The sequence below is a fragment of the Myxocyprinus asiaticus genome, chromosome 35 (assembly GCF_019703515.2).
Source record: "Myxocyprinus asiaticus isolate MX2 ecotype Aquarium Trade chromosome 35, UBuf_Myxa_2, whole genome shotgun sequence".
NCBI lineage: Eukaryota > Metazoa > Chordata > Actinopteri > Cypriniformes > Catostomidae > Myxocyprinus > Myxocyprinus asiaticus.
Window position 1 is genome coordinate 650,331 of NC_059378.1, and position 24,483 is coordinate 674,813.

A 24,483-nucleotide genomic window follows, 5' to 3' on the forward strand; every position below is an offset into this window, starting at 1 on the left:
ATCTGCACCACTGGTTTAAACTGACCGGACACAGTTGACTGATGATGTAATTATGATTTTGACCTACTAGGGTACAGATGGACCACCAGGAAATGGAACTGAGGGTTGCCATGGTTTCCAGGTTGAGTACCTCTCAATTCTAGCTTGCGATTGCACATCTTGACCTCAAAAGTCATTTTCATATATGTGTGCTTTGTATTTTAGGGTTATCCTGGACCCAGGGGAGACACAGGAGTACCTGTAAGTGTCCTGAACTTTACAGAAGATCACAGCCGTAGGGTTGTGGAAGTAGAAATCCCATTGATTTCTTTACTTGAAAAAAATATATTTTTGGTGAAAAACCATAAACCTTTTAAGACAGACCTTCCCTTATCTCTGAGGTTGTTAATGTCAATGTCAGTTTATTTATAGAGCACAATTAAAAACAACAACAGTTGTTTAAACTTTGATTTAAAGTTGTGTACTGTTAAAGCAGTTCTAATAAAAATAGGTAGGCTATTCCGGAGCTTGGGTGCAGCTACAGCAAAAGCACAGTCACCTCTCAGTTTCAGTCTAGTCTTTGGGATAGTTAAAATCTCTGGTTGGAAGTCCTAAGAGATCTCACTGGATGGGGTTCAGACAATAGATCAGAGAGGTAAAATGATGCTAATCCATTTAGGGATTTAAAAACAAAGAGTAAATTCAATTCTATAATGAATGGCAACCAGTGCAGAGAAATTAAAGTAGCTGTTATGTGTTCACGTTTTCGTCCACCAGTCAAGAGCCTGGCAGCAGCATTCTGAACCATTTGGAGCCGAGCAAGAAGTGTTTGGTTAATCCATATATAGAGAGAATTACAGTAGTCAAGTCTTGATGAAATAAAGGCATGGATCACCCTTTCAAAGTTCTTGAAAGAAAGAAAAGACTTAACTTTAGCCAAAACACGTAGGTGGAAGAAAACTAGATTTGACAACAGAATTATTCTGTTTGTCAAACTTAAGCGCACTATCAAATAAAACACGGTTTAACATAAGTGGACAAGTCATCAAAACTGAGGTTAGTTGTTTTAGAGGCCAAACACAATAATCTCAGATTATGTTAATCAATGGTTAAATGCTTCTTTAAATGCCACAGGTCAGTGTGAAATTTAACTTCCATTTTATAAAACTACATTACCCATAATGCTGAAGAGAGATCCACCAATCAGAGAACTCGCTGTTAAAATGGAAACGCCCCACTCTCATCAAGCATTGTGAATGACGCAACTGAGTCTCCCGACACTCTTAAACTACTAATATATTTGAATAACTTAAGTATGTTATACTTTTATAATGTACCGTTTTTTCTGATTCGATTACATAATTTGCAATGCTTCATGGGATTAGTAGTTTATTTACTCATAAAAGAACATTAAGTAAACTGTCTTGTACTTTTGTCTGTTTTCCCATTTTAAATGCTATTTGGTAACACTTTAAAAGATGTATTAGTTAACATTAGTTAACTACATTGGTTAAAATGAACTAATAATGCATTTTTTTTTCAAAAATAAATATTAATCTTGGTTAATGTTAAACATATACCAAAATATATATATATATATATATATATATATATATTTTTTTTTTTTTTTAATTAAAAGTAAAATAAATAAATAATAATAATAATTAACAAGTGCTTTTTACATAGAATCAAATCTGATGTTGTGATACATTTTGAAATGTATTGGTCCGGTTCTTATATAACTTTCTTATTTGTAATTTTTGTATGCCTACAGAGGGAATGAGCCAGAATAATGTGGGCAGTCACTGTTACGCTTTACAGGCATATCATTCACATACCTTGGGCTATTATGAAATTCAAAATTATTTACAAAATAAGGGATAACAACCATATGGAGGATGATGTTAATACTGAGAGTGATTCTTTTGATTTATTACCAGGAACACAAAGGGTTTGATTGAGCAGGAGTTAGTGCAGACTGTATGTGTGGATGTGTTGCAATAGACAGCAGCTGTGTCTGCTCATCCATAAAATATGTACTGTATATTGTTTAAGCTGACACAGCAAAGATAGTTCCTCTCATCTCATCTCAACTCTCTCTCTCTCTCTCTCTCTCTCTCTCTTCTTTTACTTTTTTCTCTCTCAAGGGTGGAAAAGGAACTCCTGGACCCAAGGGAGATGATGGAGAGCCAGGTGACCCTGGATTAGATGTGAGTCACTTTTGGTACACTTGTGTCAGTCACTATCTGCCCTCCCCTATTCTCTTGTTTTGCTTCTTTATCAGTGTCTTTCAGTCTCTCGGCACAGTCCAAGTTTTCCGTAGTATGCATATCTCATCCCTGTTTTCCTCTCCTTCATCTGTTTTTCATAATGTTGTCATTCTCTCTTAGTTTAGTTCCAGGTTTAGTACAGACTCAGTGCTGTCAGCAGCATTTGTGGTATAATGTTGATTATCACAGAACATATTATTATTATTATTATTGTTAAAGTAACATTAAGGCACTTACAATGGAGGCAAACAGAGAGATACACTTTAATCAAATCAAATCACTTTTATTGTCACACAACCATATACACTTTAGGGGTTTTAAAGCAGTAATGTGCAGCTTGTATTCTGTTAAAGTACTTCAATGAATTTATCCTTAAAAAATTTGTCATATTTGAGCTTTAAAAGATGTCAAAAAGTGTCATATTTGTAGTAGTACTACTTTTTATGTTTAACCTCTTGAGACCCGAGCGTGACTGTTGTGTGCATTTTCCATTTCCTTTTTTTGATTTGTAACTAGTAGCACTTAATAAACATGCAAAAAAAAAACAAACAAAAAAAAAAAACAGTTCCCTAATAACTGATGTCCACATATGTGGACAGCAGGACTAAGTTCAGAAATTTTAAATAATACCACCCTATAGAAAGTCAGATAGTTTATTATGTTTGCAGGAGTGTTGATATTATGTTTTTGACATGACATAATAAATTATCATAATTAATTCTGATTCAAAGTAATGTCCAGCATCATCCAATCACTGTCAACCATGTTAAAATAAAATGATACATTATAAATTGTGAATCTATGTACTGATTATCATTGTCACATGTCTGTCAAACATGTTGAGTGATCCAAACATCATCTGCAGCCTGAAACTGAACTTTTGATCAGATTTTAGGAGTGAATGCACTTAACTGCATAGAGAGCTATAGGATGCTCCCTTGCTCCCTATTTAGTGAATGACTTAACCTCCAGTGTGCTGTCTGTCTGCACTGGTCTCAGAACAGTTTGAAATGCATCTTATTTTCATCCTAACTCCATATAAAGCCTCTGACAGCAACATTGTTTTAGCTTTTGGATGAACACATTTATTCTCAGTGATAATACACAGTAAATATCGGATATTTTAACTGAAACTGAGCATAGAGTCCACATACGTGGTCATTGTGTTTATCAGTGTGGTGTTTTGCAATTAATCGCTCAAATTTTAAAAAATGGCATATTGAATGAAACTAGAGACTCAACTCTTTTGACTCAAACAGGTTTCAATGTAAAAACTTAATTAGGTTTCTTAGCAGATGTAGTTTTGTTGGCGTTTCTCCCAAAGACAAACTCTGCTGTGATCGGCGCCATGTTGTTTGATCACATGACTCCGTAAGTTGAAAGTTTAACCCTTTACTGACAGCACAGAGTCTCCTGAACTGAGATCAGTAGGTTTAAATGAATTTAAATTATGTGTTACGTATAGCAAAGTCAAAATATAATGTCCACGCATGTGGACGCGGGGTCACACGATGTTAAAATGTGTAATTTCTGCACCACTAGCATCACCAAACAGAGTTGCACAAATAATGGCTGTTTTCAAACAGGTTTCCTGAAAATTCCCCCTGTCAGTGATTGTTTGATAAACAGATAGCCCCGCCCCCAGCTCACGCTATTGGTTGAGTCAATGTTGTTGTGTCGGGTAGTTTGGATGCTCAAACAGACAGAGACACAGAAGATCAACTGATGAATGAATTACTCATGGTTTATTTTGCATTTTAAACTGGAGAGGAGAAAATCTTTCAACATGGAAAAAATGCAACACTTAAAACAGTGTGTATGTTAATGTTTATTGCATTGCCTCGTCTACTTTTATTGTAAGTGCCTTACTGTAACTGTAGCTTTTGCAATTTTTTTTAGGTCAAAATAATTTTCTGTAATCAACATTTTGCCACAAATGCTGTGTTGAACTTTCCATTTACGTGTCTGTCGATGTGTGGTAGCAAGCTGCCTTGCTCTCTTGAATGTCATAGAGAATGTTTGAGCTTCACTTAGATTTTTGGTTGCTGTTTTCAGTTTTAAGTTCAAGCAGCTGCTGTGTCTTCTGTTGTTGTGGATTCAAGGAAGCGTAGTTAAAGAGGCTGGTCTGTTTTTTAAGCAGGCAGTATTTTTATTAGATGCCTTAGTTTCAAATGGCTTAAAAGGAAGTCTTGTGAAACTGCATTTTACCATCAATTAGTTGTGAAAAAGTCTCGTTAGAGCCAAGTTTTATTTTTCGGTACACTATGCTGGGTAAACAACCTTGTCCTTAGAGAATGCATGCACTAATAAACAAAGTGCTTTTTTAATGATTAGAACTGGCTTGGATAAACAAGAATTGTGTAAGTTAGTGAACATTTGAGCACAGCACAATTATGACACTTTTCTAAAGCCAGACTCCTCGGTTTACATTCTCTGACTGCTCCCAAATACTTCCTGTCCTACAGATGCATCTTCAAAATTGTCACTAAACAGCAAATATTTTCCCCGAGCAGAGTCAAGGGATTGGACACAGCACTAGTTTCCCATGTCCAGGGATTGATGTTATGAGGTAGAAGTTCATGGATTGGATTTGGTCTCTGCTTACTCAGTAAGACTCTTGCAGTTCAGTTCTGCTCTGTGTAATATGTTGTTTCAAAATAGCCAGTTGGCCAGTTTTTGCAGCATTTCACATTTTTGGCTCGGTTAGTAAGAGCTGACACTCATGTCTTGAGGATGGTCATCTTAAATGAGACTTCCTCACATGTTCCTCTCAACCCTGCATGGGCTGTGATGTTTGGATGCTTTCTGAAACCACATGTACAAACAACTCAAAGATGCAATCACCTTGCACCCTGTCTGTGTTTACAAGAGGAAATTCTGAATTCATCCCAAAATAAACAGCACTGTCCATCTGGGGTGGTCAGAAAACCACAACTAGCCCAACAAAGAGTTTGATCCGCTGGGGTCATGGTTCATATTTATTCCCATTGGAAAGATTTTGGAAGGCACCTGACAGGGATCTGACTACCTGGCATTGATACTGGCATATCAGATAAAACTAGAGACTCTAATCTTTTGACTCAAACAGTAAAAACTGAATTAGGTTTCTTACCAGGTGTAGTTTTTTTGCTGTTTCTCCCAAAGATAAACTCAGTTGTGATCGCCGCCTCATTGCTTTGTCACAAAGTTTAACCCTTTAATGACAGCCCAGAGTCTCCTGAACTGAGATCAGTTAGTTTAAATTAAATTAAAATATGCATAGCCTATAGCGCAGCCAAAACGTAATGTCCACGCATGTGTACGTGAGGTCTTAGGAGGTTAAAAGCTATTTTACAACAGCTTCAAATGTGACCCATCCAGTCAGAATAAAGAGACAGGACTGTCTGTTCTTTACTGTTTTGAGCCTTTTAATGTGGGTGTTTTATATAATGTGACTTAATTTGGTATGAAAAATTGTCTTTCATCACTTTAATTTGCAATTTGAGTTTAATTCACTTGGTTATCCAGAATAATTACCACATGCTCATTTAATATAAAAAACATTTTTTAAATTGAATTTCAGACCAAAATAATTATATTGTGATACCGTTTCCTCAATAAAAAATGTGTTCATACAGCCCATGCTTACTGTGTGGAATATTAGTGTGCTAATAATATTAGTGTATAAATTCGTTAAGTTGGCGTATGTCGTGTGTAAACATATCACACATGCTTATATAACAGCACTGAGGTCTTGCTTGTTAGTAGTTTTCCATCAGAGCAATCTGAGTTGCTTTGTTGTGGTTGTACAAGCAGACATACAGTACAATGGCATCATACACATATGCTTGCAAGCTTTCATCTAGTGTCATCTGGAGTAAATTTTTGGTAATTATACACTCAGACTGCTTCAGTATTCATTGTTTTTATTCTAATACGTACAAAGGCAAAAACAGCGTAGGCGAGCATGTGTGAGAGGCTTGTTTTCCAGTCGTTGACTGCTATTATGGTCCTTTCTCAAGATATTCTTTTTGTTGTTTGCAAGAGTTCTGGAACACTAGGATCGGCCACATTATGCAGACTCACTGACAAGTGCCGTCTCCTGTCAGACATTTTTGCATCAGCACATGCAGGTTTACCTGCCCCTGTGGTGCGACAGGAAGCTCATTGCGTCAGCAGTGTGTGAGACCCAGGTTCAGATCCCACGCTGAAACTAGGAAGTAATTGTGTTAGCATAATCAGTGACAAGCACGATTTGGAGGTTGCATTTTCCACTGTAACATAACATTTTTACTTCACTGATGGTAAGGTTTAGGTTTGAGTTTTGTGTTCGGGATTCAGTTTGAATCCAACTTGCTTTTGGCACCCCTCCGTGGACATTTCACCTGGAAAATGGAGCTCACACGTGCCCATATGCCCAACAACACTTACCACTTTGGCCACTAGGGGCAGTGTTTCGAAATCTGGTACACACAGACCGATTTTAAATAAAGAAAAGTCAACCAACTGTTTCAGATTTCGCTGTGAGATCAGTTTGTTGCAAGTGTGCAGTAGAGTTGTACATACTGAACGTGTGTTTTTGTATAATTGTGGTAACAAACCTCAGGGGGTGAATCAACGAAACAGTCGAGCCACTTTTGCATATGGTATTTCAGCACAAAAACATGCATCTTGTTCACTAACCACACGCTGTCCATTTTAAGTAATAGTGAAATAGTGCTGCATCTTGAGTATTTCAATTAAGTTAGCAAAATGGCTTTTTTATGTAGATTAGGTGTATTATTGTTGTCAGTCAATTAAAATGTATAATTGCAATTAATCGCGTGATTATTTGTAGTTAATTGCAGATTTTGAAAATGCTGAAATTTGACACCATATACACGTATTGTCCTGTCAAAATGCATGTATTTCCATCTTAGGAAAGAACACAAAACAATATTTAACAATATAATGTTTTATTAACATTTTCCAAACAAAGCCTTCCACAGTATAAAGATAGAAATGCACTAAAATATCACCAATTCAAGAACATTAAACATTTCCCAAAGTCTTAGTGTGAGTTTGACTAATTGAAAGAACTAACCCCCACATAGGTTGCATATTCACTCCAATGGGCATTAAATCTCTTAAACTCTCATCCTCCACAATATTCATCAGCCAGCAGACTGTGGCTATTCACTTTCCTACAGCAATCGTGAAGCTGCATTCATAATTCGCATCAGGGCGTCAAGCGCTGCTTTGAACTCCACATGAAAAGCGCTTGCAGACAAAAACGTCTCATTCTGTGTTTTGGTGATAGTTAAGACTTGGTGTGCTTCTGTGGTAAAATGTGCCTTACTTACACTGAATAATACTTGATTTCCATCATAAATCCCATCTGGGATTGTTTTGTACATCAAATAGCGCTAAGAGGTCCTTTCCCCATAATTTTATCACTGACATGGAAGCGCTGTTGTGTGTGTGTTTGTAGTGTCAGTCAGTGTAATTACTCCATTCGGACACATTACAAAGATTCCGCCCTCCCAACAAGTGTTTATACTGGTTTATGCTGGATTAACGTTAAATGCGTAAATAGCGACAGTGGCGGATTAGGCATGGGCGACATGAGCAGTTGCCCAGGACGGCATCTTGTGGGGGAGCGGCATGAGACCCCCAAAACAACCCAGAGATTAATAAAAATGAGCGCGTTGCACTTCATAGATGAATCACATGCGTTAATGTGTTAATTCTGACAGCTCTACTTATTATACATGACACCTTATTCACAAAGGTTGGCACTATTTTCTTGATGCAGTTAACATTACGCTGTTATCAACGGCGGAAAGCAGGCAGTAAACAGAAGTTTGTTTTTTAAGAGACATTTGCGTACATTTTCAAGTGATCAAATTCATCAAATGTTGGAGAAGAGTATTATAACCAAGCATATATACAGACGTGACGTACTTGAGCCACTTTAAAGAGCCGATTCAGGTGTGTGGATCACAGTGATGCAGTAAAGTCTGCTATATCCTCCACAATCTGGGATTCAGATCTGACCCACAAGATTGGGAATTGTGGCATGCAAATTGCATTCAGTGCTAATTTTTTGGGCATGTTTGCACAGTTTCCTGATTTGCATGATTCCTTTAGTGAATCAAGTTCTAAAATAATGCTATCAGTGGGTGCAGAGTCAAGTTTGTTATACAAATTTTGGAATGTACTTGGGTAGAGTGTGTTTCATGCCTAAAGCATGAAAGGGCAGTGGCATTAGACAGATGCACTCAAAGCTCCACCGCACACACACACTTTAAGATAATTAGAAACTTACCCTTGTGTTTATCACCTCTCTGTAACTCTTCAGCTACTCATTGCAATCTAACATAGTGCTTATTTCAAAGGGTTTATTTTACTCAATAAAGACCCGCTGTAAAAGTAGTGTCGCATACAAAAAATCATTTAGACAAGGTAAAACATGCGTTTGGTTGCAGTAAGATCAAAAGAAGCAGTGACTTCAGATTTTTACTGTTTGTTTTAACAAGGGAATCTGAAAACACTGCCAGAGGCTCTCTGTAATACTCAACAGGTCCGAAGAGAATGAGTCCCACACAAACACCAACTTCACTTGGGCCAGTTAGAAACTACCTAGCAACCACCCACAACACCCTAGCAACCACATAGCAACACCCTGGCAGCCACACACAACACCCTAGCATTGAGCATTGAGTTTTGCACAGGCAAGGAATGCTCACGAACCATGTCCTTTGGTCTTAAGCGAATAATAGCTGATGACCATCATGTTTATCTTTGATATCTGCTTTGGCTTCCTCTCAGACTGCTGTGTTCAGAGGTTCTGAGCTCACTTGAGTTGTGTTTGTTTAGATCATGCATAAACATTGAACTTATTGACATTCTGTTGAATATACATAATTTAAAGTGATTTACTTGGTGGACTTGTCCTTGCCGAAGCGATATTAATACATGTCATTATGTTTATGGCAATAACATAAAATAACAAAGTATTTGATTTAATGGTGTCTATATGTTGTCGGGTGACCCCTGACCTCTGGGAGCCTTTTCTAGGTCAGGGCAATTACATCTGCACCATATGAGTCATGAAGGAGTTCTCCTCTCCGTTATTCTCTTTAAAAAGAATCTGACTTGCTGCTGGACAGGACTGTTTGGAAATGTTTTTGTGTCCTTGTAAACATTTGATGGGGCTCCTCCAGCCTCTCCCAAACTCAAGGGGCCCACATCCGCTCCAGTGTCTGTCAAGGTAATGAAAGTGAACCAAAAAAATGATGGCATGACGGCATAGTTTATCCTCGCCTCCAGCGTGAGGTAGAATAACTATGAGAGGTGACGGCTTTGAAGTGAGACATTTGAAGGTAATTGAAACAGCATGAGAGAGATGACATGAAAAGGGGAGAGGTGGTTAGTATTATCTCACTGGCCTAACTGTAATCTGGCAAGAGACAGAATTTACAGTGTGAATGTATCTGCATATTTGTACTGTGTGAGAAAAATATTAAGCATGATATTATAAAGACAACATGTTGTTTGCAAAATTAAATAATAGCTTTATAGATAATATTGCCTAACAAGAACAAATACAAACTATTTTTGGTAGTACAGTGGCAATAAAAAGTATGTGAACCCTTTAGAAGTAGCTGGTTTTCTGTATTAATTGTTATAAAATCTCATCTTCATCAAAGTCGCAAGTTTAGACAAAGACAATGTGCTTAAACTAACAACACACAAACAGTTATAATCTCTCATGGCTGGATGGCCACTTCTAGTGAGAGTACCCATAGTACTAAGTAGTCTGTATTTATAGACAGTTTGTCTAGCTGTGGACAGATGAATATCTAAACTCTTCCAGATAACTTTTTAACACTTTCCAGCTTTATGCAACAATTCTAGATTGTAGGTCTTCCGAGATCTATTTTTTGTGAGGCATGGTCCACGTCAAAATATGCTTCTTGTGAATAGAAAGCTCAAAATGTTTGAGAGCTTTTTATAAGTCAAAGTAGCTCTAACTCACACCTCCAGTCTTGTTTCATTAATTAGATGCCAGACACTCCTGATTCTAATTAGCTTTTGTTGATGTCATTAGCCTAGGGGTACACTTACTTTTTCACAGCACTCTGAATGTTTAATGGGATGTGTTCAGTAAAGAACATGAAAGATTATACATTGTGTTTGTCTATACGTGTGACTTTGATGAAGATGAGATTACATTTTATGACCAATTAATGCAGAACACCAGCTAATTCCAAAGGGTTCACATACTTTTCCTTGCCACTGTATGTACATTGCAAAGGAGAGACAAACACTTAGAAATACATAATATATTATATTGTATTTTATAATATAAGAAACTATATTCAGAATTGTTTTTATTTCTTACTCTTAAAAAAAAATCGATGGCTGTTAAAAAAATGTAATAATCATTTTTAATCTAATGATTTCCGGTCAGTCTTTGGACAGCAGAATGAAATGGTAATAATATCATAATATGTAACTTTTATACAGTTTTTATATTATTATTATTATTATTATTATTTTATTTTATTTTTTTACTTTTTCAGATTTTATTTTTATTTATTTTTGAATTTTCTGCAGACCCCCTAGTACATTTAAAAAAAATAAAAAAAAATAAATATATATATATATATTAGCCTTTTTATTCAGATTTATGCATTTCAATTTCATAACAAAATTCCATCAAACTGAATTATATATTTTTTTTAACAAAATCAAATAAATAAAACTTAAAATATTTATTTTAATTATTTTATTAAAGATTACTCAAATCAATTTGATGGAATTTTGTTCGGAAATTAAAATGCGTAAATCTTAAATCTTAAAAATGCGTAAACCCCCTGGGGGTCCCTTGTTTGAAAACCTCTGGTCTAACCAATAGAAGACGAGCAGTGTTTGGGAAACCTGTTTGAAAACAGTCATAATTTTTGCAGTCCCGTTTGGTGACGTTAGTCTTGCAGAAATGACACACTTCAGCTTTAATTATGCTAAATAATCACGATACACGATATTTATTCAAAATTCATAAAAAATGAAAACTGAACATGCTTATTATTGAAAAGGACGTTAGTAGATTTGAAAGTGACATAATGGGGAACTACAAGACCTGTTATCGGAAAATCCAGATCATCTTGTAAACATGTTGTAAACATTAACTGCACTCAAATGGTCCAGCACAGCCACTAATAACAGTATTTTCCTAATTTAATGTGCATATGTTGTGCTTTTTACAGAACAACAGTCCAGGACCACCTGGAGCTAAAGGAGCCAAAGGGCACAGAGGACCTGAAGGAAGACCTGTGAGTGTGAACATACGTTTATCAATCCATTTCAAACATTTAGCCTGAGATATGTCTGCATATTTTCCTGTTGGAGTTCATTATGTCAGGGTTTAATTCTGAAAGTTTTTGTACGCATAAATTTATATTATTAAATGAATGAACAGTAGTGTCTCGGATCTGTCTCACGAAACTCCTACTGATTCATATTTACCGATAAATGTTTGGACGAACACCATATTCTGCACCTTGTATGGCTTTTTTGTATCCTGGCATTCTGTAAATGCTGCATTTGTATTCTAGATGAGTGAAACATAGAAAACTGTCTAAGTTGACACATTTTGTTGAGAAATCCAGTGCAATGTGATCAACAAATATAACCCAAAACATTTCCATTGCCAAAATAATGTGAGACAGAAAAACAAGTTTTATTTTGATCTTGATATAGTATCAGAAACACCCTTGACCACATGTGAAATGCTCACTTAAAGAATTCAAGATACTGGACAGAAACCTGCAACAGGACAAATACAAGTTACTGGTCAAATACATGTAGAAGTTGATTGGCATTAAAACATTTTGAAAGCAAACAATCCAGAGGATCCAACAGGAGTTTATATGTGAGAAATTCTTCACTTATGTAGAACGATGATGAGCGGCCGGATTGAGTTATGAGTGTCTGTGGGAAGAGCAATGTCTTTCAAGCTGCAATTTTCCCATGTTCCTCTTTGCCACTGGATGACATCCAGAGAGGAGGAGGAGACTCGTGTCCCAAAAATGCTCTTATTTGGAAAGAGATTTCTAAACCTGGCCTGTCTGCCTTTACTCTGGCAGAGCTAGATCTGTGTAACATGTAACAGAACACACAGTGACTGTTTAGGTTGGTCAGAACTATAGGAGGAGTCATGTTTACATTTGATATGTGTCTTTATGCACACATTGTTCATGTCATGTGTTTTGTTGTGTTACACAGGGAACACCAGGACCTCCCGGGCCTGCAGGAGCAGATGTGAGTAATAAACAATGTACATTCCACATCACAGTCAGTAGTTTAGTACTTTAGTGCATCATCAAGCCTGCTTGTGTTTAATGAAGACTGATGCTGCATCTGACTATGCATACTTCCCTACTATATAGTATGCCAGTGGAGTAGTATGTCCAAATCCTCATAAGCCTATTTATAAAAGAGTATGCATGAAATACCCAGATGACCTATTATTTCTAGCGAGATTTTGAGGTGCACATCAACTGGTCACTTTACTATCCCATAATGCCTTGGGAGTTAAGGAGACGTCACATTCTATATGGTGAATTAAAATGTTTAAAAACAGTGGAGAACCACAAATCAGAAGGCTAGTGTCAACTGTAAGTGCTTTATACACCAAGAAAGTTGATCCTTGTGCTTAAATGGTGTTGTTAAACAAAACCAGAGTAGATTAATTTCACTGCTGTTGTTGTTATTACATCATTAACCCTTCTGTTCATATTGGAGTAACACTCATGTAACCTGTCTTTTCAAAAATATGCGATAACACATTTATTGATATATTTTGTTTGTCACACCTCTAAACTAACTGCTTTCATAGTTAACAATGTTTTTTTTTTTTTTTTTTTTTTGCATTTTGGGGGGGCTTTATGGATTTAGAACCTAATTAGCTCATATTACACCATTTAATTTTTAAATAGCATGAGCTATTTTTATTTTTTACCTTCAAATCAGTAAAAAGCAAAGTTTAATATTAATAAAAAAGGCTGTTATGTGTCATGAATTACAGGTGTCTGCTGCCATCTGCTTGGAAAAAAACATGACAAAAATTTGACAATTTCATAGCAGTGTCAAGTATAGCCTATAGGTGGCCTCAGTGTTCTCTTCTGAATGGTGTCTGTAACCCAAAGCTGTAACTTAATTTATAGATATTATCACAAGTTATACATTTGGATATATATTTTGGTATTATTATTTGTCAAAGGGTAACCAAATGATGCATGTGTGTTCTGCATTGTGGCTGTTATGAAGTCTGACCCATTCATGTAGGTGTGTGTGTGTGTATCTGTGTGTGTGAGGTGTAGGTGGGTTAGTGTGTGTGAGGTGTAGGTGTGCGTGTGTGTGTGTGTTTGTGCGTGTGTGAGGGGTGTAGGTGGGTTAGTGTGTGGGGGGTTGTAAGTGTGTGTGTGTGTGTGTGTGTGTGTGTGTGTGTGTGAGGGTTGTAGGTGGGTTAGTGTGTGTGTGTGTGGGTGTGGGTGGTTGTAGGTGTGTGTGAAGTGTAGGTGTGTTAGTGTGTGTGGGGTGGGTGGTTGTAGGTGTGTGTGTGTGAGGTGAAGGTGGGTTAGTGTGTGTGGGTGGGGGGGTTGTAGGTGTGTGTGTGTGTGTGTGTGTGTGTGTGTGTGTGGGGTGTTTGGGTGGTTGTAGGTGTGTGTGTGAGGTGTGTGTGTGTGTGTGTGTGTGAGGTGGGTGGTTGTAGGTGTGTGTGTGTGAGGTGGGTGGTTGTAGGTGTGTGTGTGTGAGGTGTAGGTGGGTTAGTGTGTGTGTGGGAGGGAGGGTGGGTGGTTGTTGGGGTGTGTGTGTGTGTGTGAGGTGTAGGTGGGTTAGTGTGTGTGGGGTGGTTGGGTGGTTGTAGGTGTGTGTGTGAGGTGTAGGTGGGTTAGTGTGTGTGGGGGGGGTTGTAGGTGTGTGTGTGTGTGTGTGTGTGTGTGTGTGGGTGTGTGTGTGAGGTGTAGGCAGGTTAGTGTGTGTGGTGTGGATGGGTGGTTGTAGGTGTGTGTGTGAGGTGTAGGTGGGTTAGTGTGTGTGGTTGTAGGTGTGGGAATGTTCTGTACTCTGGCACTGTTAAAGTCTCAACAATTTGTGCGTGTGTGTGTGTGTGTGTGTGTGTGTGTGTGTGTGTGTGTGTGTGTGTTCTGGACTCCCCAACTGATTGCCCTATTGATTTGTCTGGGAACAGTACGAGCCACCTAAACTTGATGGAATTTTGTAGGATTTTATTTGTGCACTTAGATGTGCACTTAGTAAAGAGAAAAATGTCACAAAGACCCAGACCACTTAGATAAAGGACACCATTTTTATATACGTATAAAAAGGGGATTAAATTGGACAAAAATGTCTGAACAGAACATAAGGATTAAGTCGCAGGAAAATGTCCAGGTTGCCGAATTAAATATGTCTGGAATGTATTTATACTGCTCACCTGCATTCTTAAAGTATGAGTATGCAGTGTATACTCGATTTCAGATGCAGCTTTCAACCTGAAGCCAAAATATCAATGAAATCCAAATTACTGAAAGATATCAAAACAAGTAAAAGACAGGGTGAAAATTTTTGTTTTGTTGAACTGTTCCTTTAGCAGAACTCTTTCCATCTACCGGTGTAGTATGTGCAGTTATTCTTGGGCAAAAGTTTTTGTAGTAATCGTGAGTCTTTGGGAAGTCTGTGCAGAAAGTGCAGCTGAATTTCCTGTAATTAAAACAACATGGACTTGTGGCTCCATTTTGTGATACAAAATGTCGACAGAGTAAATCATTTTCAGCAGCTTTAGTCTCTCTCTGCGGTTTAAATATGACTCATATGACTGTCCCGCTCTTTTCTTTGTAGGAATGTGAGATTCTGGATATCATTATGAAGATGTGCTGTGAGTAGACCTGTTTTTAAACTCTTCTCATTAACCCATGACTTACTACTGAGAGCTGTTTTTTTTGCCTCCTTAAATGGTTCTCTTTCTGTCGCCCACATTCATTTAACACCGACTCGTGCCTTTCAAGTGATGATAAAGCAACCTACATAGTTTAGATCAGTGTCCACAAAATCCACAGGCCAAAAGAGGATGTGCAAAATATCAGACGAAACCTGACAGAAATCAGAAGAAACTGAAAAAAAATATTTAAAGGACTCTTAAGTCACACTTAATATTTTTGCATTAGATAACTAAATATTAAACCAAGGTGCAACTTCAAAGAAATAATGGGCGGATGTATGAAGTCAGTTCTGTCACACAGGAACATTTCATCTGTTGATTGTTTTTAAAAGAGACTTGCAGACTATTTAATTACTCTATTACTCCAGCTGAGACTGTAACCTGTAACCCCTCATTTAAATGCTCATATTGTGCTTTTATATTAAATATTAGTTTTGGAAGCTTAACTAAGATATTTAATATCACGTCTGGACATTTGAGAGGGGGATATAATTCAGCTGGAGAGAAAATATACATGCTTTGAACAGAAAAGCATGAAAGTTCAGTTAAAAAAGTCCATTCGGCAGTAACTAGCCAATCAGATTTGATTAATGTTTTCGTGGGCTGCTGTTTTAATTTTCTGGCTCTTAGATACACATGCTTGATATCTCTGGCTCACATTTTTGGGCATGGAATCGTGTCCTCCCAGGTAAACCTGTACATTCATCACCGCTTGGTGTTGTAATGAAAAACTTGCATTTTAAGTTTATAAATTACATTTCTCATTACAGATAAAATACTGTGTTTCTTTTAGAGTTAAATCAGTGTTTGAAATGCACTATAAATGAGCCCCCAGGGGTCTAAAAAAGCAGATAAAATTCCCTAAAATAAATCCGACTTTACAGTGAGTTATGTGATAAGTCATACATGCAACGTCAATGTGCATGGCCTTGAAGTTTTGATATTTTCTTGCATGCATGCACTAAGTCAAGGCACAAGTGGGTTTGGCGAAATTGTGCGCACAATGCACTAATGGGCTGGGTCAAGTGCAATTTAATTCTGAGGTTCTTCTCCGGTTATTGCACCTCCTATTATATAATCCATTCCATGTCAAGCACCTGTCAGGCATGAGTGATATAAACAAAGACAGCACATTCATAAGAAGTTGGTAGTGTAAATGGACTGTATGCAATGAATTAGAAGAACAGAAATCTGGACTTAGTGTTTTTGTACATCAACTGCGTCCTTATTGAACTTTACGAATATTTCTATGACAGTGACACGCTTCTTTTAAACGCATAGAACATTTTATTCCCATCAGAATTTAGATGTAGGCTCTGTTAAATTACAAAGAATGTAAGTATTTTAAATCATATTGATCAAGTGACACACAAATAATGGCTAGCATTCCAGGTTAGGCTGTGGATTTTTGCATGTAATAATTTAAACTAGAAATATTTCTGGGGGCCTGGGTAGATCCACTAGATTTTCTGAGTTTGGACTTGAACTTTATTACCACCTGCTGGTGGAATCTCCAAACTGCAAATGCAGGAATTGAGTTCAGTGAGGAAAAATGCGTGGTTTTGATACGTATTAGCACAATGACCTATTACAAACTGTGCTTTGGGCCACTTCATCAACATACACTCCCAGTTTGCTCCACAGATAGTGCAAACACTCCCACTTACACCCACTTGCACTTTGCGCTGGCATGAAAATTGCGCTTAGAATTTGCGCCCTCATGAAAATTAGATAAGAAGTTGCACACGATCATTGTGCATTGAGCTTCGCCTAGCACAGTCACGAAAACAGAGCCCTGCATGTAGCACAGTTTTAGAACTTATTTTTCTTCCCAAACAGAATATCAGTCTTGCCTTTTCTTTGCACACTTTCACTATTAAAGCCGAAACATACTCGAAGCAAATATGTGAACGCAAATGTGAATGATTGGCCACCGCATTGCCAACATGCAGTCCGGTTGAACATGATAAACGTGCGTTATTGCATTACCATGGCGGGAACAAACCTCAGTACTCAAGGGGGCGATAGAGTTTCCTTTAAATGTCTGTGTCATAAAAATGGATGTGTTATTATTCAAGTAAGTTGCTATAAATATACTGACTTTAACTTACTTGCTCAGCAATATTCTCTTGAAACTGTTGCTCTGCCATGACAGTAGTTGAGTTCAAAGTGAAAACGTCCTGGTTACTTTCGTAACTTCCGTCCCCTGATGGAGGGAATGAGACGTTGTGTCGATGTAGTGACACTAGGGGTCACACTTGGGAGCCCCAATCACTTCTTCTTTTTGAAAAAAGGCCAGTGGGAATTGGCAAGTGGAATTTGCATGCCACTCCCCCGGACATACGGTATAAAAAGAGCTGGTATGCAACCACTCATTCAGGTTTTGTGCTGAGGAGCCAAGACAAGGTCCCGGCCATTTCAGCGGGTAGTTCAGTGTTGTCGCAAGAGGGACACAACGTCTCGTTCCCTCCATCAGGGAACGGAGGTTATGAAAGTAACCAGGATGTTCCCTATCTGTCACTCACTCGACGTTGTGTCGATGTAGTGACACTAGGGGTCCCTATACAAAACGCTACAACTAGCTGAACTGTGTTACGTGGACTGGCAGTGCGAGACGAGCAGACCGCTGTGTGCCTCGCAGCCAGCGCATCAGGCCGTCACGTACCCTCCCCCAACGCTCTTATGAGCGTCAAACGGTCCTTCGGGAACAAGTCGACTGCCCAACAAATAGGGACAGACTAGCCCAGCCGTGGCCTCTTTTCCTCTTTTTTCTCCCCAAAAAGAGTGGAATTTGTTAACCGCCTGGGGGCCATAAATGTCTATGTTGGGGGGGTGTCACCACGGAGACCACACCCCACCCAGAGCAGGGTCAGTTGTGAGCGCAGCTCCTGCATCAATCCCAGGTCAGAACTACCCTCGTGCAGTTCTCTTAGCGCCTTGGCTTGGTGCACTTGCAGGAGAGCCATAGCATGCACCACTGAGGATGCCATATGCCCCAGGAGCCTCTGAAAAAGTTTCAACTGTGTGCGCTCATTCGTGAGGCGTGCCGTCATCGTGACTGAGTCCAACTCCAAGCCGAGAAAAGAGATGCTCTGAACTGGGGAGAGCTTGACCCGAAGCCCCAGTTGGCTGAGGTGTGTGAGCACCAGGTCCCTGTGTGCACACAGCACATCCCGAGAGTGAGTTAGGATTAGCCAGTCATCAAGAAAATTGAGCATGCGGACGCCCACTTCCCTGCCTCTGCGACCTTGGTGAAGATGCGAGGGGACAAGGACAGGCCGAAGGGGAGGACCTTGTACTGGTACACCCGGCCCTTGAAGCAAACCGCAGGAAGGGTCTGTGTCGAGGTAAGACCGAGACACGGAAGTACGCGTCCTTCAGATCTACTGCCGCGAACCAATCTTGATGCTGGACGCTCGCTAAAATGTGTTTTTGCGTCAGCATCTTGAATGGGAGTCTGTGCAAGGCCCAGTTTAGTACTTGCAGGTCCAAGATTGGCCGCAACCCACCACCTTTCTTCGGTACGATGAAGTAGGGGCTGTAAAACCCCTTCTTCATCTCGGCTGGAGGGACAGGCTCTATCGCACCCTTCCATAGAAGGGTAGTGATCTCCGAGGTGAAGTGGACGCCGCTGAACCTGGGCGGGTGCCATTGTGTAGCTGAGTCGGTTGGTCCGGGTCAGCCATTGCGACGGGTTGGAAAGTGCGAGCCACACGTCCAAACTCTTATTATACTCTTATAATATTCTCCTTTTGGATTACAAATTCAAAAATAAGAAGTGAAAAATAAGAGAAGTTTAAAAAAACAAAAAAAAAGAATGAAAAAAACCTGCAAAGACAAAGTATTTAGGTCAGAGCATGAACTGCTGAGTTCTTAAGTGTAAATCAATAGATTTATGCAACTTTTATGATTTCCAGACCATGTTTTTCCCATCTGTAAAATAGCAAAAATGTCATTATGAATCACTTTGAATATTTGAGAGAAAATGAGTTTCTAATCTGTTTTTTAATCTCTCTTTCTTTCAGCTTGTTGTGGTAAGTTTCAAGACTTTGATGTGTCTCAGAAGAAATATTTCAAACTGTGCTTTTTTGATGTAGTTTTCTCTAGTGCCTTTTTATAATGTTTTTTCTTTGTAAAGAATGCAAGTGTGGTCCCCTGGACATCGCGTTTATCGTGGACAGCTCTGAGAGTATCGGGGCTTCTAACTTTGCCATCGCGAAAGACTTCATTGTAACTGTAATGGACCGGCTCAAGTTACGACAGGTACACTTTCTTTAACATTCCTATTTAGATCATTATGAGGTTCATTCACACTTCAGTTCCCTGTCAGCTTTGATTTATTCAGGGTTGCATCCACCACAGACATTGAGGGAAACACATCCTCCTCAATTATTCTGATTACTGGTCAACCAAAATGTGTTTTTTTATAATGGTTGATACTTTAATTATTACATTTGGCCACACAAATCATAATTACTGTATGTGGTTCCATCCTTCACAACAATGTTGGTAAATGTATTTTACAGTGTAATCCCTGCTGAGAAAAACATCTTAAACCAGTCAAAGATGGTTTGCTGGTCTGAGCTGGTATAATTTGGTCTAGTACAAGACAAAAAAAAAAAAAAACTTGATTTAAAGGGTAATCAAGTTTATTTTTCTTACCCCATTGGCAAATAGTTTTTTCTTGCTTTAAGCATAAACCCCACCAAATTTTGTGAGATGTTTTTGAAAACAAGACTTGATATCTCATGCCATTTTGGTGATTCAAGCAGGAATAGTGTTCGTAGAGCTGTTTTTAAGTTTATTTTCTCTGGTCTCTTTTTTGTTTCCAGTTTGGTGCCAATGAGTCTCGTATTGGCGTGGTGCAGTACAGTGGTGCCAGTGCTCAGGAGGTCGTACAGCTTGGCGACCCTAACATTAAGACCCTGACGGACCTAAAACAGTATGAAACATTGACATCCCTTTGAAATCCACAATATTGCAATAACGACATATACACTCCTGTGGCTTACTGGCATCTGTATTGACTTTAGATGAGCTTGCATTTTATTTTCTCTGCATGTCTGGCATCCTGTCTGAAGAAGCTGTTTTTGTCTTTAGAGCTGTGAAAGAGTTGCGCTGGCTAGCTGAAGCTACATACACTGGAGAAGCTCTGCAGTACTCGCTAAGAAACATGATTGGCAAGCTTGTGACGGAGAGGAGCGTGGTCATTGTGCTCACTGATGGACGCTCAGACACCAGGAGAGACAAAGTGCCTCTAAACGTGTTGTGTGGCAAAGGACTAAAGGTAAAGGAGCTAATGAGATAAATTTGCTGTGTGGAAAAATTGTGTTTACAAAGTAGGGTACAAACGGGGCTAAAGGCCCCCCGGGGTAAAAGGCACTTTTGATTTTGTTTTCCCTGTGCATGAATTTATAGTATACATATGTTTCAAAAATACAATTAATTTCTTTAGACGTAAAACTTGTTATAATGAGGAAGAAACTTCTGAGTGCATCTTAAAATCACTAACAAACAACAACATAAAATCAAAACCTTCAAGGTGAATTAACTGAATAAAAAAGACTTGACAAGGAGAATCCCATGACACTTAATGAGTTGAGCGAATCATCACCACAACAAGAAAGGACGGGTGAGATGGGTATAAACCTTGAATATGGTCTGCTGTCTGACAGGTTGGCGGTGTTGGCGTGAGTGATTACGCAGAGAGGCGGCCCAATCAAGAACAGCTGGATGATGTAGTTTGTAAAGATGATCCCAGAGAGGGCTTCTCCTTTGTCCTAAACAACTTTGGCCTGCTTCTGGATGACAGCTTCCTGCAAAACCTGACTGAGAGAATCTGCGAAGGTAGTTTGAATGTCTTCTGCAAACAAACATTTATGATGCTTTATGTTTTGGATGTGACTTTAAGAGATGTGCATTGATCATTGCTTTTCTTTTCACAGACAAGAAGTGCCCCACTTATACTTGTCCAAGTAAGTATTCATTTGATTACCTTCATAGATGAGGGATTCAACTTAAAGTACAGTATTCACCACCTCTCTGACTAGTGTTGCCATGTCTGTTTGTTTTAAGTGACTTTGGTGTTTCTTACTAATGTGGAAATTCACGGGTTGGATTTATTTGGTCTTGTTTTCCAGAATTGTTCCTTAACAATAACATCCTCTTCCTGTGTTCCAGTTAAATTCAGTGATAACACAGATGTCCTCATCATGATGGACAGTTCAGCCAGCGTGGGCTCCAAGAACTTCCAGATGACTAAGGACTTTGCACAGATTCTGGCCAAGCGCTTCCTGTCGGCAGAAAGGCAAGGGTTTCAGGTGCGGATTGGTGTCGGCCAGTACAGCAACAATGCCAACATGGAGGCGGAATTCTCCTCTAACACCACCCAAGTTCTCGCTCAGATCGCAGAGGCCAAGTTTCAGAATGCAGGTACGCAGGTGACAAATGCGCTCACCTTCGCCATCGAGCGCTTCAGGGGCGGCAGAAACAGGAAGAAGAAGCTGCTGGTGTTTTCCGATGGTCGTTCCCAAGGTGTCAACACCGTCCAGATTGAGAAGGCTGTGGAGCAGCTGAACAGCGCTGGCATTGAGCTGTACATTCTGGCAGTCGGAAATCAGGTGAACGAGGCACACCTGCGCACCTTGGTGAGCCGCGGCCGGCCCTACGACAACACGTACGCCTACCGTCATCTGTTTAAAGCCCCTGACTACCGCTCGATGGTCACCGGCGTCTTTTACCAAACTATCTCCCGCAAGATTTCCCTGGACTGAGGCAGAAAAGGGCATCTTGGGTACCAAAAGGAGAGGGGGTGATAGGGTAGTGGGAGGAGCGAAGGCAGGGGGCGTGTTCACAAGAAGAAAGTGGGTGGACTCAGTATAGCACACGCATTGATTGTTGTCGTTTTATGTCTATTCTTTTTTGTGTGATGTATCAAAACTTCATAGTCTCAGTTTCATTTAAGAAGACTTTCTGAAATGGATAATGCTTATTTTTATGTCATGTAGGTCATATTACTTATGACTGTATTGAATTTGCCATCCAAAGATTCAAATTTTCAATAATATATCCCATGTTTAGGCCACAAAATGTGCTTTTTCAGTGGTCAGGAGCTGAAATCTCTGTGATGGTGCATGCAGGCTTTGTATCTATTAATATAGATATGAAAACCAATATTGATATATCTTAAAAATAGTGTTCAAAATTAACACTTGCCAAACACTCCAAAAAATATTTACACATTTCAATTTCATAACAAAATTCCATCAAATTGAAATGTGTCATTTAAAAAAATAAAAATAAAAAATGTAAATATATAAAAAAAATTAAAAATATGTTTGAAAGATTACTCAGTTCAATTTGATAACATTTTGTGATGGAATTTAAACATAAATCTTAAAATTGTTTTTTGAATGTGTAAAATGTGAGACAGAACTGCCAATCAACCAATCAATCAATCAATCAATTCATTAAAACAATAAACAGCTAAATTGTTCATTTGTAATATATACAAAAAATATATTGCAGCAAAATACAATTCCAATAAATATTTTGGATGGTAAATTCGCCCTCCATTGGTAGGTGTGGTTAAAAGGTATTTTTATTCCCCCAAGCAATTCATCAATGAATTGCATTAGTCTGTGTTACACTTTATTTTAAGAATTACAGGTAAAACTTGAATATAAATGTGGTGCTACCGATGTAAACTCTGGCTCCTTTAGTTATTCAAATGCACAGCACAGGTTTCTTCTAAATTGTTTCTATACCTGTAGCCAAAGACATTGTTTACCAATAGATTTCTTTAAAGTTTTATTCTTGTGAGAAATTAGCTTGATGGCTGTTGTAAAGGTATTTGAAATAAAGGATTTTACACCCCAACACTGTGTGAAATACTAACCCATGTTCCTCATGTGCAGCTGCTGAATCCACAAATTCGTGATCCACCAAATAGATGTTGTGAATGGTCAGTGTCAATTTAGTCCTTCTAGGAGAATTTCATGCAAGGCTTTTTGCAATAATTTATCGCCTTGTATGAGCCACAGAAATTCTCACAAAACCATTTAAAATCCTTGGTCTGGATCAGTTTGAACATCTGAGTCAAGCCAATGAATGTTACCAAGGAACACTTTAAAGGTGCAAGCTTAAATTAGTTCTCTAGACATAGAGACAACATTTATTTAGATGTTATAGAGGTTATGAGATGATCAAAGAATGAACAACAAATGATGTCAGAAACATCATGCACACTGCTCTATCCAGGCCAAATAGACTCTTTCTTTAGTGTCGTTCTAACTGAGATGGATATTAGTGTGGGGAAAATGAAATATGAGATATTCCAGACTGTAGAGGATGACAGCTTGCTGTTTGTACACTTGTTGAACAATGAATGGGATTACCTATACATTTGTACAACTGCATCTTGACAAAGTATAATCTGTACCAAGCCAAGACTCCACATGGGAAACATGCAGTCAACAACCACAAACCCCCTACAACATACAATATATCATTAGAGATCTGGCAGTGACACATGCTTTCCTCAGCCCAAATGCAGCCCGAAGAACTGACACCATCTGACAAGCCCATTTGAACCTATCCGTACAATTATCAGATAGTTTAGAGACATGAAACAGGACAGAAAGCTAATGCACTGCAAAATAAATAAATAAATAAATAAAATAATAATAATAATAATAATAATAATAAAATGTTACCAAGTATTTTTGTCTTAATTTTTGGTTAAAAAAATATTGAAGAATTCTTAAAACAAGAAAAAATGACTGGAGAAGCAGAATGGCATAAGATATTAGGAGTTGCTTTCAAATAAATCTAACAAAATTTGGTGGGGTTCATGCTTAAAATAAGAAAAAATTATTTGCCAATGGGGAAATAAAAATAAACTTGTTTTCCCTTTGAATCGAGTTTTTTTTTTCTTACCCCATTGGCAAATAGTCTTTTCTTGTTATAAGCATAAATGTTATAATATTTTGTTTGGTTTCTCTGAAAACAAGACTTTATATCTTGTCATTTAGCTTTTCAAGTAAATGTATCTAGTTTTAAGAATGTTTAGATATATTTACTGAAAAACAAGTCAAAAATACTTAGTGTGATGATCTGTTAGGCTTGTCATTTGCTAAAACAATAATTGTGTTCACACATTCAGCCTTTTCCAGAAAATTATCTAAATTTCCAGTTTAAAGGTCATGTGTGAACACGACCCTTTTGAAAATACTGGTAAATTCTGCTCTGGCAATTTTCCTTCATGTG

At 38.3% G+C, this 24,483-nt stretch overlaps 1 protein-coding gene across 1 annotated transcript in view; it reads left to right on the plus strand.

The window, feature by feature from the left end:
* Nucleotides 1-23,094, plus strand: part of LOC127425926 (collagen alpha-1(VI) chain-like) — a 61,661-nt gene extending 38,567 nt beyond the window's left edge. The window contains exons 23-35 of the mRNA XM_051672249.1: nt 71-121; nt 205-240; nt 2,127-2,189; nt 11,483-11,548; nt 12,501-12,536; nt 15,117-15,153; nt 19,242-19,250; nt 19,355-19,479; nt 20,049-20,158; nt 20,317-20,503; nt 20,892-21,063; nt 21,162-21,191; nt 21,397-23,094. Coding sequence (XP_051528209.1) covers nt 71-121; nt 205-240; nt 2,127-2,189; nt 11,483-11,548; nt 12,501-12,536; nt 15,117-15,153; nt 19,242-19,250; nt 19,355-19,479; nt 20,049-20,158; nt 20,317-20,503; nt 20,892-21,063; nt 21,162-21,191; nt 21,397-21,989 — 1,515 coding nt within the window. The 3' untranslated portion in view covers nt 21,990-23,094. The remainder of the gene's footprint in view (nt 1-70; nt 122-204; nt 241-2,126; nt 2,190-11,482; nt 11,549-12,500; nt 12,537-15,116; nt 15,154-19,241; nt 19,251-19,354; nt 19,480-20,048; nt 20,159-20,316; nt 20,504-20,891; nt 21,064-21,161; nt 21,192-21,396) is intronic.
* The last annotated feature ends 1,389 nt before the right edge of the window (nt 23,095-24,483 follow it).